Source organism: Mustelus asterias, chromosome 13 (assembly GCF_964213995.1).
Source record: "Mustelus asterias chromosome 13, sMusAst1.hap1.1, whole genome shotgun sequence".
In the NCBI taxonomy this organism is placed as follows: Eukaryota; Metazoa; Chordata; class Chondrichthyes; order Carcharhiniformes; family Triakidae; genus Mustelus; species Mustelus asterias.
Genome location: NC_135813.1, coordinates 90,207,607 through 90,223,321, shown reverse-complemented (window position 1 = coordinate 90,223,321; position 15,715 = coordinate 90,207,607). Strand labels below are relative to the sequence as shown.

General features: G+C 48.0%; 1 protein-coding gene across 1 annotated transcript in view; it reads left to right on the top strand.

Moving 5' to 3' along the window:
• Positions 1-15,715, top strand: part of wscd2 (WSC domain containing 2) — a 253,328-nt gene that overhangs the window by 191,341 nt on the left and 46,272 nt on the right. The window contains exon 6 of the mRNA XM_078227247.1: positions 803-967. Within this exon, the coding sequence (XP_078083373.1) occupies positions 803-967 (165 nt within the window). The remainder of the gene's footprint in view (positions 1-802; positions 968-15,715) is intronic.

Here is a 15,715-nt window from a genome sequence, read left to right as displayed (position 1 = left end):
TAAGATATCAGCTCATTCAACCCAATTTAAAATCATTTGTGTATGGATGAAAGGGATGAAGTTATGGGGAGTGATGTGGAGTGTGACTGGGGTAGTGCACTTGGAGTTGGGAGCAGTTCAGGAAATAGTAATTTCAAAAGCAACCAAAGAATTAAATATTAAGACTGTGGAGATTCCCAGAATCCCTACAGTGCAGAAGGAGGCCATTCGGCCCATCGAGTCTGCACCGACTCTCTGACATCCAGATCCTATTGCCGTAACTCTACATATTTACCCCACAAATCCCCCTAACCTGCTCACCTTGGGACACTATGGAACAATTCACCATGGCCAATCTCCCTAACCTACATATCTCTGGACGCTAAGAGGCAACTTAGCATGACCAGTCCACCTAACTTGCACATCTTTGGAGTGTGAGAGGAAACCGGAGCACCCAGAGGAAACCCACGCGGACACGGGGGGAATGAGCAAACCCCACACAGACAGTCACCCGAGGCTGGAATTGAACCCGGGACCCTGGCACTGTGAGGTAGCAGTGCTAACCACTGAGCCACCGTGCTGCCCTTGGTTGGAGATTGAGGTTTAGTCATGAACTTAGCCCAGGAATTTGACCCAGCGACAGTGGAGGAATGCCGACAGAGGTGCACATCTGGATATCGCGTGACTGGGTCATGTTTCCATGCCTCTGCTGCCCATGTCCTTCTAGATGGCAGAGGCTGAGTGCTTGTCAATGGAGCCTTGGTGCGTTGTTGCAGTGTGTCCTGTAGCCGGTACACAATTAACACATAGTTGTTCCTTCCAGATAACCGTTGCATGGACAGATATTTCCTGCCAGCTCGTTCGAAACGCCTTGTGGCCTTGGCCAGTTTTCCAGGAGCCGGGAACACCTGGGGACGCCACCTCTTGGAGCTCACCACTGGCTATTACACGGGCAGTTACTACTTTGATGGTTCGCTCTACAACAAAGGTAGGATCCTTGGCAAAGGAAAATAATCTCAGGGGCATCCTTTCCTGGGATGCAAATTGAGGTCATACTCCAAACATTTAAGAGTCTCATTTTTTTAAAAATGCAAATTATTGCGGACGCTGGTATCTGAAACCAAAAGAGAAAATGCTGGAAAATCTCAGTAGGTCTGGCAGCATCTGTAAGGAGAGAAAAGAGCTGACGTTTTGAGTACAGGTGACCCTTGTCCAAAACCTGGACAAGGAACCTTGATCAGCCATCCACCATGTGTGGGTACGTAATAGGAAGAGCATTAGGCCATTCGGCCCATCGAGTCTGCTCCGCCATTCAATCATGGCTGATATGATTCTCATCCTCATTTTCCTGCATTCTCCCTGATGCACCATCAATCGAGCAAAGACTAGTTTGTATGCAAGAACAAATAGGCTTTTATTAGCAAAAGACTTGGAGCACACCCATGCCAATGAACTGGTCCAGACTGAGGCAGGGGGGTGGGGAGCAGTCGCCTTTATACCTGGACCAGGGCGGGGAGGAGTCTCAGGTAGGGCCGGCAGGGGTGTGTCCAGGCATGTCACATATACAGGTAATAAGCTAACAGTGGTTTACCACACTCCCCCTGTTCCCTGCCCTGGTATTCAGTCCAATGTATGTTATGTTGTCTTTCGTACTTGCAAAGTCTCGCTTCCTGCTTTCACATTATTCTCACATTTGTATGTTCTTACCTATGTTCAGAATGGAATCTCCTGGTCAAACTCCACCCCCCACCATTGGCGCTTAGTTTTGCACCTTCTTTTCCCTCTGCCAATGCACCAAACAAATTTACTTCCCAGATTACCACAACCTTTGCTATTTTATTAGAAATAAGAATATAAAATCAAAGTTTTATGTCAAATTATTTGTATCACTATTGGTGCTAATTTTCTATGTCCACTGGCAATTGGACTGGCATTGCACGGACTTATTGCATCTAACATAGAATCCCCACAGCGAGAAGGAGGACACCCAGCTCATCGAGACTGCACCGACCACAATCCCACCCAGCCCCACTCCTATAACCTCACATATTCACCCCGCTAATCCCCCGACACCAGCGTCAATTTAGCATGGCCAGTCAACCTAACTCGTACATCTTTGGACTGTGGGAGGAAACCCACGCAGACACAGGGTGAACATACAAACTACACACAGACAGTGACCCGAGGCCAGAATTGAACCCGGGTCCCTGGCGCTGTGAGGCAGCAGTGCTAATCACTGTGCCACCGTGCTGCCCAGAGAAATAACATTTCCATCCCCAGTATACAAGCTGCGGTTATATTTGAACCAATAAACTGGGCAGTTTACTAATCCACTGTTTTGTCCAAATTCCTCTACTCCCTTTCCACAAGTTTTTTTTTATTCATTCGTGGGACATGGGCGTCGCTGGCTGGCCAGCATTTATTGCCCATGCCTAGTTGCCCTTGAGAAGGTGATGGTCCATGTTCTGTGGGTTGACCCATAATGCCATTAGGGAGGGAATTCTAGGATTTTGACCCAGCGACTGTGAAGGAATGGCGATATATTTCCAAGTCAGGATGGTGAGTGGCCTGGAGGAGAGCTTGCAGGTGGTGGTGTTCCCATTTATCTACTGCCCTTGCCCTTCCAGATGGAAGTGGTCGTGGGTTTGGAAGGTGCTGCCTAAGCATCTTTGGTGAATTGCTGCAGTGCATCTTGTAGATAGTACACGCTGCTGCTACTGAGTGTCGGTGGTGGAGGGAGTGGATGTTTGTAGATCAAGCAAGCTGCTTTGTCCTGGATGGTGTCAAGCTTCTTGAGTGTTGTTGGAGCTGCACCCATCCAGGCAAGTGGGGAGTATTCCATCACACTCCTGACTTGTGCCTTGTAGATGGTGGATAGGCGTTGGGAAGTCAGGAGGTGAGTTACTTGCCGCAGTATTCCTAGCCTCTGACCTGCTCTTGTAGCCATTGTGTTTATGTGGTGAGTCCAGTTGAGTTTCTGGTCAATGGTAACCCCAAGGATATTGACAGTGGGGGATTCAGTGATGGTTACACCATTGAATGTCAAGGGGCGGTGGTTAGAGTGTCTCTTATTGGTGATGGTCATTGCCTGGCATTTGTGTGGCGCGAATGTTACTTGCCACTTGTCAGCCCAAGCCTGGATATTGTCCAGATCTTGTTTGTGCTTCGCTCTAACAGACATTTACATTCCCAACAGAACCCAACAAGTTAGACATCTAAAATCCATCCCTCTGGAATTGTCTAAAATCCAGACATGTTTGAAAATATTCCAACTCCTTCGATTTTGTAAGTACCGAGACAGGCGCTTTCTCACCATTTAAATCGGCGGGATCTTCCAGTCCTGCTGTCAGCTGCCCTCAACCCCAATCCCGGCGGCGGAGGATATGAACAACGGAAAACCCCGTTGACAGCGGTGGGACTGGAAGACCTCGCCGCCAGCCAATGGTGGACCGCTCTTGCACGGAAAACCCCGCTCTGAGTCTAGTGCATTAATGATAACCATCGGAAAAGTTTCACAGTTGGTAAATTAAGAATAAAATACTTGTGTCCTCTTGGGAAATCCGGATACTGCTCCTGGGATAGAGAGGAAGGAAATGAAGAGGCCATTCTGAGGCTGATGTGAGAATGGTTCCAGCGAGAGCTGTGCAAACACAGTGCCTTGAGATCAGCCTCCAATCCCGGGCTTCCTTATTCTTTGGACACAAAGCTACCTCTTCCACTGACGGGATAGATTTGGGGATTCCCACCGCACTTCTGTTTTCAGAATTTCCAGCCACTTTCCAGGGCAGAGATCAGAAATGATCACTCCTCTCTGTGAAGGAGTTGGTTGCTAATTTCTGGCCAGGACTTTCCGGTCTTGCGCAGTCTTGCGAACGGGTCTGGAGATTTCCGGCCAGTATGCTATTGCTTTTCCAGTGAGCCGTTTTAAATTGCTGAACAGGGCACCTATCCTTATCCTAAATCTGGGAAAATGCAAAATCAGGCATATTCTTGGTTCCAAAGGTGCTGGAATTTGGACTTTTGGATGGTGTACCTAACTAAAATGGGGAGGCAATAGCTTAAATTCCGCTAGTCTGTTAATCCAGAAACTCAGCTAACTCAGGGGCGGCACAGTGGCACAGTGGATAGTACTGCTGCCTCACAGCGCCAGGGACCCGGGGTTTGATTCCGGCCTTGGGTCATTGTCTATGTGGAGTTTGCACATTCTCCCTGTGTCTGCGTGGGTCTCCTCCGGGTGCTCCAGTTTCCTCCCATAGTCCAAAGATGTGCGGGTTAGGTGGATCAGCCAAGCTAAATTGCCCCTTCGTGTCAGGGGGACTGTCAGGGGAAATGCATGGGGTTATGGGAATAGGGACTGTGGTTGGTGCAAACCCGATGGGCGGAATTGCACTGTAGAATTCTATGGTTCTAATGTTCTGAGGACCCGGGTTCGAATCCCACCATGGCAGCTGGTGGAATTTGAATTCAATAAGAAATATCTGGCGTTAAGAATCTACTGATAACCGTGAAACCATTGCCGACTGTCAGACAAACCCATCTGGTTCGATAATGTCCTTTAGGGAAGGAAATCTGCCGTCCTTACCCGGTCTGGCTTACATGCGACTCCAGAGCTACAGCAATGTGGTTGACTCTCACCTGCCCTCAAACAAGGGCAACTAGGGATGGGCAATAAATGCTGGCCAGCCAGCGACGCCATGTCCCATGAATGAATTAAAAAAAAGAAAAGGTCTATTTTGTTCCTCCTCAGTTATTTGTCAATACATAAGAACTAGGAGCAGGAGTAGGCCATCTGCCCCTCGAGCCTGCTCCACCATTCAATAAGATCATGGCTGATCTTTTTGTGGACTCAGCTCCACTTATCCACCCGCTCACCATAACCCTTAATTCCTTTACTGTTCAAAGATTTATATATATCCTTGCCTTAAAAACATTCAATGAGGTAGCCTCAACTGCCTCACTGGGCAGGGAATTCCACGGATTCACAACCCTTTGTGTGAAGAAGTTCCTCCTCAACTCAGTCTCAACTCAACGCAAGCACAAAAAGGGGAAAGGGTTGTTTGAGAGAGATGTTAAGTCACTGACAAAATTCCATATAGCAATGTAAAATAAAATCACGGTGCGTTCAGGCATTCTGAAGATGCCTTCGAGTGAATATAAAGGCAGCGTTCCAGTTCACCTGCTCTGTAACTCAGTGAATGAAACAGTGCTACAGTAAAATGACTGTGCAAGCTCCAGCAATACCTCTCCATTCCCTTCACCCGTACAGAGAGGCAAAGTGTGCCTCAGAGACCAGTAGAAACTAACCTACAGCCATAAAGCAGCGAGATGTTTATTTCCTCTCTTCCCAACTTGGTTCAAACGCTATTTGTTCAAGGACATTCTGACCCAAAACGAGCAGGGAACTGTGTTTGCAATCAATTTCGTATTTCCCCACCTTTGCTCCTTTGTCATCAAACCTGTCACAATGGGGGGAAAAGAAACACATTAGTTGCAGAGGCCTGACACTTTATTTGAACGAAACATCATTTTCCTGACACATTACTGGAACTACAACAGTAAACTTCCATTCACACTTTGAAGTGTCAACATCTTTCAAACGTCCCTTACTATTTGTCACTCAGTGACTTTATTTCCGTTCGTTTCTGCACAAACTTTCTGTGAATTTTAGCTCTGCTCCCTCAACCATTATGTGGAGATGCCGGCGTTGGACTGGGGTAAACACAGTAAGAAGTTTAACAACACCAGGTTACCCTCAGCCATTGCCAGTGTGAAATTAGCTTGTGTAAGAAGATTAATGCTCGAGAGCTTGCTAAACCCACAGCTGCCCAAACTGCTGGGCCAATGGGACGGGTCTGGGAGGTAGGGGAAGAGCGGGATTGATTGGACAGCACTTTCAAAGAGTTGGCCCAGCCAAGGCGGGCTGAATGGCCTCTCGTCCTGTGCGGTGTGAAAACCGACAGGATGCCGTCCTGTTTACTTTCTGAAAATTGTTTCCTAGGGCTTGAGAATAACAGCTTGCCCCAGGGCCCCAGGGATCGAATCTTGCAACCTTCCTAGCCTGCCTGGTTCAACACCACACCGAGCAGTGCCTTTACCAGATCAACCACTTGGGGGAGCTCAGGAGCAAAGTTAGCCAAAGGCACATGTCAGTCACGGTGAAGGCGCGGTGTCTACTCGACCATTACTAACATATCATTCAAACATGAGCCCAAGCTGACACGTATGTTCCCTGAAAATTATGAAGAGCAGTTTATTTATTAGTGTCACACATAAGCTTACATTAACACTGCAATGAAGTTACTGTGAAAATCCCCTAGTCGCCACACTCCGGCGCCTGTTCGGATACATTGAGAGAGAATTTAGTATGGTCAATGCACCTAACCAGCACATCTTTTAGACTGTGGGAGGAAACCGGAGCACCCGGAGGAAACCCACGCAGACACGGGGAGAATGTGCAAACTCCACACAGACAGTGACCCGAGCCGGGAATTGAACCCGGGTCCCTGGCGCTGTGAGGCAGCAGTGCTGACCACTGTGCCGCCGTGCCGTGTCAGAGGCAAAGTTTTCATCAGTTCAGTGATTTCTAATTGATTGTCTTCCCTGGGCCTTCAAAGGGAGCACCCTGCGAATGAGCAGGGAATCACTGACAAAAAAAACTGGATCTCCAAGTTTAACTGCGCATGTGCAGACTCCAGAGGTGGGATTTTACGAGCTTTACGAGGTTTTACGAGGAAACCCACGCAGACACAGGGAGAACAGGCAAACTCCAAACAGACAGTGACCGAGTACAGCTGTCAAAACGCAGTGGTCATGTCGCAACTTATTAGGCCAGCAATCAATGTTACTTTTACAACATTGAGTTGTCTGTATGCTTAGATACCTGCTGTCATGAGCTTTTTTCTATTCATTCGTGGGACATGGGCATCGTCGGCTGGGCCACCATTTATTGCCCATCCCTGGTCACCTTTGAACTGAGTGGCTTGCTGCGCCATTTCAGAGGGCAGTTGAGAGTCAACCACATTGCGTATTCTTTCACTGCCATCATTTCCTGGCTGCCTCTTCCCTCGCTGACATATTGATTTCAGGAACAGAAAGACTCAATAGTTCCAAAACACAGGAGTTTCCTGCCCCCTCCCCCGCTGCCAGTGGAGGCGGCCCACCATTGGCCAGCAGCGGGATCTTCCAGTCCCACTGACTTCCATGGAGTTTTGCGCGCCCTGCACACTTGCCGCCTGGGAGCCCGCCGCAGGTGGTCACAATCGGTGGGACTGGAAAATTCCGCCGGCAGGAAGAGTCAGGAAATTGTGGCTACAGATTGTGCACTGAAGGAAAGTTGTTTCCATTGGTGGAAGGATTGGTTAAAAGTTTATTTATTAGTCACAAGTAGGCTTACATTAACACTGCAATAAAGTTACTGTGAAAATCCCCTAGTTCGGGTAACACCGAGGGAGAATTTAGCACGGCCAACGCACCCTAACCAGCACATCTTTCAGACTGTGCGAGGAAACCGGAGCACCCAGAGAAAACCCACGCCGACACGGGGAGAACGTGCAGACTCCACACAGACAGTGACCCAAGCCGGGAATCGAACCCAGGTCCCTGGCGCTGTGAGGCAGCAGTGATAATCATTGTGCCACCGTGCCACGCTAGGAAACAGACTTAAGACAATTAACCAAAAAGCCGGGGGAGGGGGAGATTTGTCTTTAACACGGTGATTTGCTATGGTCTAGAATGCACTGTCTGAAAGGGCCGAGGAAGCTGATTCAGTGATAACCTGAGAAAGTGAATTGAATCTATAGTTGAAAGGGAGGCACTTTGCAGGGATATGGGAAAGAGCAGGAGAGCGTGCCTATTAGATAGCTGTCTCACTGAGCTGATACAGGCTGAAGAACACATTACCTAGCTCATCTTTAGCCATGGGGAACAGAGTTGAAGTGCTCGAATCTGAATGGGCCAGGCTTCAACAGAAGCAATTGCAAAGCTTTGGCCTTGCTCCAACACATTAACTCACCTGAACTGCAAATAATGAATCCAACTAACCAGCTGAATCAGATAAAAGGGACCGGGGGCTCGGCAGCCCTGGTTTCAGAGTGAATATCTTCTGATGGGGAAAAACGGTGATCAGGACTTGCCAACAAGAGAAGATTCTGAAAGTCTCTTTATTCACGATCTAAGAAATGGAGGTGAAAACTGCCAGCCAGGATTTCGGACAGCACGGTGGCACAGTGGTTAGTACTGCTGCCTCACAGCGCCAGGGATCCGGGTTCAATTCCTGGTTTGGGTCACTGTTTGTGTGGAGTCTGCATGTTCTCCCCGTGTCTGCGTGGGTTTCCTCCGGGTTCTTCAGCTTTCTTCCACAGGCCAGAAGACGTGTTGGTTAAGTGCATTGGCCATGCTAAATTCTCCCTCAGTGTACCCGAACAGGTGCCAGAGTGTGGCGACTGGGGGATTTTCACAGTAACTTCATTGCAGTGTTAATGTAAGCCTACTTGTGACTAATAAATAAACTTTAACTTTGTTACCACCCTTTCGTTGTGTGGGCGAGGAAACATAAGAACATATTGTGGAAGGTACATAAATTGGTTTTGCAGTTTGAAATATTTGTGAACACTCATTGAAAACACGGGCCTTGAGAACGTTACACGAGGGTGCATGTGTTCCGGAGAAAATATGTTCAGAAAATCATTGCTATCCCACACACTCGGGGAATGGGAGGTGCCACTGAGTCATAAGAACATAAGAGCTAGGAGCAGGAGTAGGCCATCTGGCCCCTCGAGCCTGCTCCGCCATTCAATAAGATCACGGCTGATCTTTTTGTGAACTCAGCTCCACTTACCCGCCCGCTCACCATAACCCTAAATTCCTTTACTGTTCAAAAAGTTTTCGATCCTTGCCTTAAAAACATTCAATGAGGTAGCCTCAACTGCTTCACTGGGCGGGGAGTTCCACAGATTCACAACTCTTTGTGTGAAGAAGTTCCTCCTCAACTCAGTCCTAAATCTGCTTCCCCTTATTTTGAGGCCATGCCCCCTAATTCTAGTTTCACCCGACAGTGGAAACAACCTCCCTGCTTCTATCTTATCTATTCCCTTCATAATCTTATATGTTTCTATAAGATCTCCCCTCATTCTTCTGAATTCCAATGAGTATAGCCCCAGTATACTCAGTCTCTCCTCATAGGCCAACCCTTTCAACTCCGGAATCAACCTAGTGAACCTCCTCTGCACCCCCTCCAGTGCCAGTATATCCTTTCTCAAGTAAGGAGACCAAAACTATACACAGTACTCCAGGTGTGGCCTCACCAGCACCTTATACAGCTGCAACATAATCTCGCTGTTTTTAAACTCCATCCTTCTCGCAATGAAGGACAAAATTCCATTTGCCTTCTTAATTACCTGCTGCACCTGCAAACCAACTCCTTGAGAATCCTGCACAAGGACACCCAGGTCCCTCTGCACAGCAGCATGCTGCAATTTTTTGCCATTTAAATAATAGTCCATTTTGCTGTTATTCCTACCAAAATGGATGACCTCACATTTACCAACATTGTACTCCATCTGCCAGACCCTCGCCCACTCACTTAGACTATCTATATCCCTTTGCAGACTTTCAGCGTCCTCTGCACACTTTGCTCTTCCACCCATCTTAGTGTCATCTGCGAATTTTGACTTTACACTTGGTCCCCAACTCCAAATCATCGATGTAAATCGTAAACAAATATTTATTTGCGAGATGCTTATTGCTGGGGAAATACATTACCCCCGGACACAAGACAAGAGGCGAGAATTTCCACATGCCTCCACAGCGGCGGAGAGATCCTCCGGTCCCATTGATCTCAACGGGGTTTGCCGTTCTTTGCACCCCTCGCCACTGGGGAACCTGCAGTGGGGGGGGGGATGGGGGGGGTATCACTGTCAGCGGGACTGGAAGATCTTGCCAGCAGAAAGTTCTGACCATTGTGCGGTATACATCAGGGAGGCAATGGCCTAGTGATATTATCGCCGGACTATTAATCCCAAAACTCAGCTAATGTTCTGCGGACCTGGGTTCGAATCCCATCCACGGCAGGTGGCAGAATTTGAATTCAATAATCTTTAAAAATCTGGAATTAGGAATCTACTGATGACCATGAAACCATTGTCGGAAAAACCCACCTTGTTCACTAATGTCCTTTAGGGAAGGAAATCTGCCGTCCTTACCTGATCTGGCCTACATGTGACTCCAGAGCCACAGCAATGTGGTTGACTCTCAGCTGCCCTCGGGCAACTAGGGATGGGCAATAAATGCTGGCCTAGCCAGCGATGCCCATGTTCCACTAATGAATAAAAAGAAATACCTTTGTTAAGGCACAAGAACTAAAATTAACCCAATAATTTAACAAATCTAATGTAAAACCAAGAGCAATAGATTTATAGAATTATTATTCTTTTTTTTAAGAATACATTATATGAAGACAGAAAGTGATTGGCTATTTTTTCAAATTGATTTGTGGGAAATCCTAGTTATCAGAGAATTCTGATTGGTAGAGTGTTGGATAACAAAGAAGATTCCTGTGTTTTTGTTTGTGTGGTATCCTCTTTAAGACCAGGCTGAAGAAAGAGCATTTATTTGGTTCCCTGATTATGACATAATTAGGTTCCAGGAAATGCCCATGTGACCTGTGACAGCCATGGGGCTGAACAGCAATGAAGCAAAGGGAAAACAGAAAGCTAATTGCAGTGGGGTTCGGCTGGTTTGTGTTTTTTTGGTTTGGCAGTTCAAGGCATGCTGGGAATTCATGCGGAGAGGCAGCAAGCAAGGTTCTCTCCGAATGGAACAGTTTGCTCTTTGGAAGTTTTGGAAGAGATCATGATATTGAAGTAGGTCACTGAGAATAGAGCGGAGACTGTGGCTGAGATTGTTCACTCTCATTCACAAGAGACAGGTTTGGCAGCGAGAGCGGAAAATATCATGAGAAGGCTCAGGTTGCGTTTCACATTGACGTAAATGCTGGAAGAGGTCATCCCCATCCTCCAACAGTAACTGGCCGCATTTTCCATTGTTCAACACTGGGAACCTCATAGAAACACATCAGCATCATTGGGCCTATTCACCGGAATCAGGCGCCCAATCAAAAATGCAGCCACAGCAGCATGAGGTCATAGATTCCCTACAGTGCAGAAGGAGACCATTCGGCCCATCGAGTCTGTACCAACCACAATCCCACCCAGGCCCTATTCCCGTAACCCCATGCATTTTCCTTGCTAATTCCTCTGACACTAGGGTTAATTTAGCATGGCCAATCAACCTAGCCCGCACATCTTTGGGCTGTGGGAGGAAACTGGAGCACCCGGAGGAAACCCACGCAGGTGGGGGAATGTGCAAATTCCACACAGGCAGTGACTCAAGCCGGGAATCGAACCCGGGTCCCTGGCACTGTGAGGCAGCAGTGCTAACCACTGCGCCACCGTGCCACCCGTGTCAGAATGGCGTGATACATTACTGGCCTCAGAAGGTGAGTACCCGGTGAGCAGTCCTTCCAGGGGAGCTCGGAGGTGAGCGCAATGCTCGGGGGGGGGGGCAGGCAAAGGTCATGCCAAGGTGATGTCAGGGTAATGGCAGTGGGCACCATGGGATTCACCCGGGTGAAGAATGTTTCCTGTTGTGCGTTGGGGCAGCTTTTTAACATGGTGCCCGGAACAGCGAAGCACCAAGCTGATGATGGGATGGGCAGATCTGAGACCGCCGCCCACCAGTGATACATCTTGGAATTCCCGCCCGCCCTTTTTTGCACTCAGTCCCACACTACATGGCGTCAAAGCCGCCATTGCTGTCAGCTGCCTCACCGCCGCTTTACCAGCCCGACATCGGACATTGGTGGAAATCCCACCCACTGTTATCGTGTGTATTATATAGCTGGATAGAGCAGAGAGCTAAAGATAGGGAGGACAAGGGGTTGCGGATTGGACAAGACCCATTGCTACACTTTCGATGATGCCAGATCTCACGAAACGATAGTGACTTTTAGGGGGTGTCTGGACTAATACATGAATAGGATGGGAATAGAGGGATATGGTCCCCGGAAGGGTAAGGGGTTTTAGTTCAGTCAGGCAGTATGGTCAGTGCAGGCTTGGAGGGCCGAAGGGCCTGTTCCTGTGCTGTAATTTTCTTTGTTCTTTGTTGAAACTGTTTCAGTCACGATGCCCACCTCTATATGGCTGGATTTTATGAGGGGGGATTGGAGGTTATGCACAGCTCACCCCCACCCCCAGCTAAAACGCCCGCCAAAACGCAGTTTTTTAAAAAAAACACACGTCCCGCAGCGACGACAGGTTGCTATCGGCAACAGCAACCAGATTGGCCGGCAGCTCTGGCAGTCCCAGCAGCCCAGTAGTGGGTGCCACTGAGACTGAGGGCCAGCCCAGAGTGATGGCCCGAATGGATCCCGGACTCAGGTAAGTCAGAGCTACTAGGCTGGTGAGGAATCAGACACCTTGAGGAGGAAGGATTGGGTTTTGCAGCACTGGTGGGGAAGAAGGGGGGAGTTACTCCCTTTGGGGCAGGTCTCAGATATGCAAAGGGAAACCCCTCAAAAATAGCACCCCACTTTCCTTCCCCCTCTTTGAAAGCTTTATCCAAAAAGCATACTCATACCTCCCTGCCCAGGCTCACCATGATATGGTGTGGGCAGTGGGCAGCATAATTCAATTGATCCTTAATTATTTCAACAGTAGAAGAATCTAGAATCATAGAATCCCTACAGTGCAGAAGGAGGCCATTTGGCCCATTGAGTCTGCACTGACAACAATTCCACCCAGGCCCTATCCCCGTATCCCCACATATTTACCCCCAGCCCCCAATCCCTCTAACCTACACATCCTGGGACACTAAGGGGCAATCTAGAATAGCCAATCATCTAACTTGCACACTTTTGGACTGCGGGAGGAAACCGGAGCACCCGGAGGAAACCCACGCAGACACGGGGAGAAGGTGCAGACTCTGCACAGACAATAACCCAAGCCGGGAATCGAACCCAGGCTCCTGGAGCTGTGAGGCAGCAGTGCTAACCATTGTGCCACCATGCCGCCCATTATTTACGTATGTGCTGCCAATTTCAATGCCCGCTCATCCCCTGAATCACGGGGGACAACAGCTCGGAAGCGGTGGGCTCACTACCCCTCATATTTTACCCCCCCTCTCCCCCATCTCCCCACGGTCCCAGCCAGGAATGATGTGACATCCAGTCCAGAGTTACAGTTAAGCTTTGAGCGTTTGAGCCTGGGTTAGTACTCGTCCTCACACATTTTCTTGACAGATAAGAATAAGTGAGTATAGAATAAAAATACACTGTCCCCATTCCAGCAATAGTTAGCACCCGATATAATTCTTGCAGCAATTTTAAAAGTTCTATGCTTTGCTTAAATGAAGTGAGGTGCAAAGCTCCCAGAGATTAAGTGGCATAAGGTAGACAGAATGATGAGTTTAATAAATCTGATTATAATTTTCTGCTACCGAAGAAAATTATAATCAATGGGTCAATACATTCAACATTGTAATAAAAGCCAGCATGGGTAAAATATTTCTTTGAGAATTAGTTTGCAAGAAGCTTAATTTACTCATCTGAAGGAAAATTAATTAGCTGCATGCAAGTCATAAGCACACCAGAATATTGGTTTAAATAGGGCGGCATGGTGGCACAGTGGTTAGCACTGCTGCCTCACAGTGCCAGGGACCCGGGTTCGATTCCTGGCTTGGGTCACTGTCTGCATGTTCTCCCTGTGTCTCATGGGTTTCCTCCCACAGTCTGAAAGACGTGCTGGTTAGGTGAATTGGCCATGCTAAATTCTCCCTCAGTGTACCCGAACAGGTGCCAGAGTGTGGATTTTCACACTAACTTCATTGCAGTGTTAACGTAAGCCTACTTGTGACTCATAAATAAATAAACTTAAACCTGTTTGCTGGAATTCTCTGGCCGTTCACACCGCCGGGATTCTCTGCTCCCACGGCAGTGAACGGAGATTTGGCTGGGTGCCAATTCCTTCACCGTAGCTTGCAGCGGCGGTGGGCCGCGAACGGCCAGAAAACACTGAAAAGGAAGAATGTGCAGGGTTACGGGGAGAATGCCGGGGAATAGAAACATAGAAGATAGGAGGAGGCTATTCGGCCCTTCGAGCCTGCTCCGCCATTCATCACGATCATGGCTGATCGTCCAACTCAATAGCTTCACCCTGCTTTCTCCCCATAACCTTTGATCCCCAAGTATTATATCTAGAATGGCACAAGGCGAGTTGCCCGTTCGGAGAGCTGGTGCAGACACGATGGGCCAAGAGGGCCTCCTTTGGCACTTCAGCGATGCTGTGATTCTCACCCGTGGCTGAGCCCAGTCAGTAGCTACGTAGACAATAACAAGAGCCTGGCGCAGGGGAACCTGTTTGTAGTGGAATGGTTTGTCAGTCGAGGCATCCCGTTCCTGGAATCCACAGACCCAAGCTATTACAAGTTGAATATGAAATACAGTGGAACCCCGATTTTACGCACCCCGATTTAGCGCGAAATCGGATATAACGCGATGGACCCTTTTTTTTGCTATTTCCGGTTTAGTGATTTAGCGTGACCCCGATTTAGCGCGACCCCGATAAGATTCGCGATAACATTTTATGGACCCCAACCATCGTGTTAAAACAGGGCTGCACTGTACAAGCCTGTTTTTCAGCCGCACAACGTGGGTAAATGTTTAGGCATTGAGTGTTCCTGTTGAGACACTAGGATTTGAGCCACGTGTGATGATCACAATGAGGTGCCACCGAGATATACTCATCAGCATCACAGTTGGATATCCTAGTTTGAAATGCTCCAATGTACTTATTCACCATCAATCAAGGTGACAAAGCACCTTGACAACCAAAATTAAATTAAAAGACTTTTAAAATGTCAGATTTGATTATTTGGTTATTCAAGAAGTGAAGTAAATTTTAAAAAGTACTTTCATTTCCATCCTTTTCCATTTAATAATCAAATGGGAAAGGCATTTTCTGTTTAACAATGCTGCTCTGTCTTGGGCCTGCTTACCTTTATTAAGCCTGGATTTTAGCACTTGTTTGGTCCATAGACAGAGCAATACAGAAGTGACAAATTCTACACATACAACAGGCAGCTCGTGAATCATTCATTGCCGTCAGTAAAGATATGGTGAATTTGCAAGTTACGTAGTGGTGTTTGATGGTCCATCTAGTGGCTCACAGTTACTGTGTGAGGCCTATGTGACCAGCAAGTGCAATAGGCCCTTAATTCAGCTTGTGTCCATTATTAACCCATGTTGGCAGGGATAATGGGGGCGGCACGGTAACACAATGGTTAGCACTGCTGCCTCACGGCGCCAAGGACTTGGGTTTGATCCCTGGATTGGGTCACTGTCTGTGTGGAGTTTGCATGTTCTCCCCATGTCTGCGTGGGTTTCCTCCGGGTGCTCCGGTTTCCTCCCACACCCTGAAAGACGTGCTGGTTAGGATGCATTAACCTGAACAGGGGCCAGACTGTGGCGACTAGTGGAATTACACAGTAACTTCATTGCAGTGTTAATGTAAGCCTTACTTGTGACTGATGAATAGACTTTAATTCAGTGAAAGTTATGATAAAAAGGGCCAAGAGATTGATTGATGAGTGTAAATTCCTCCCACAACCTCCAAGGTGTGTGGAGTAGCCCGTCTCAGCATTTTGATTCAGTATTGTCTCAAGGCAGCAGTTGTTTGGAAACACG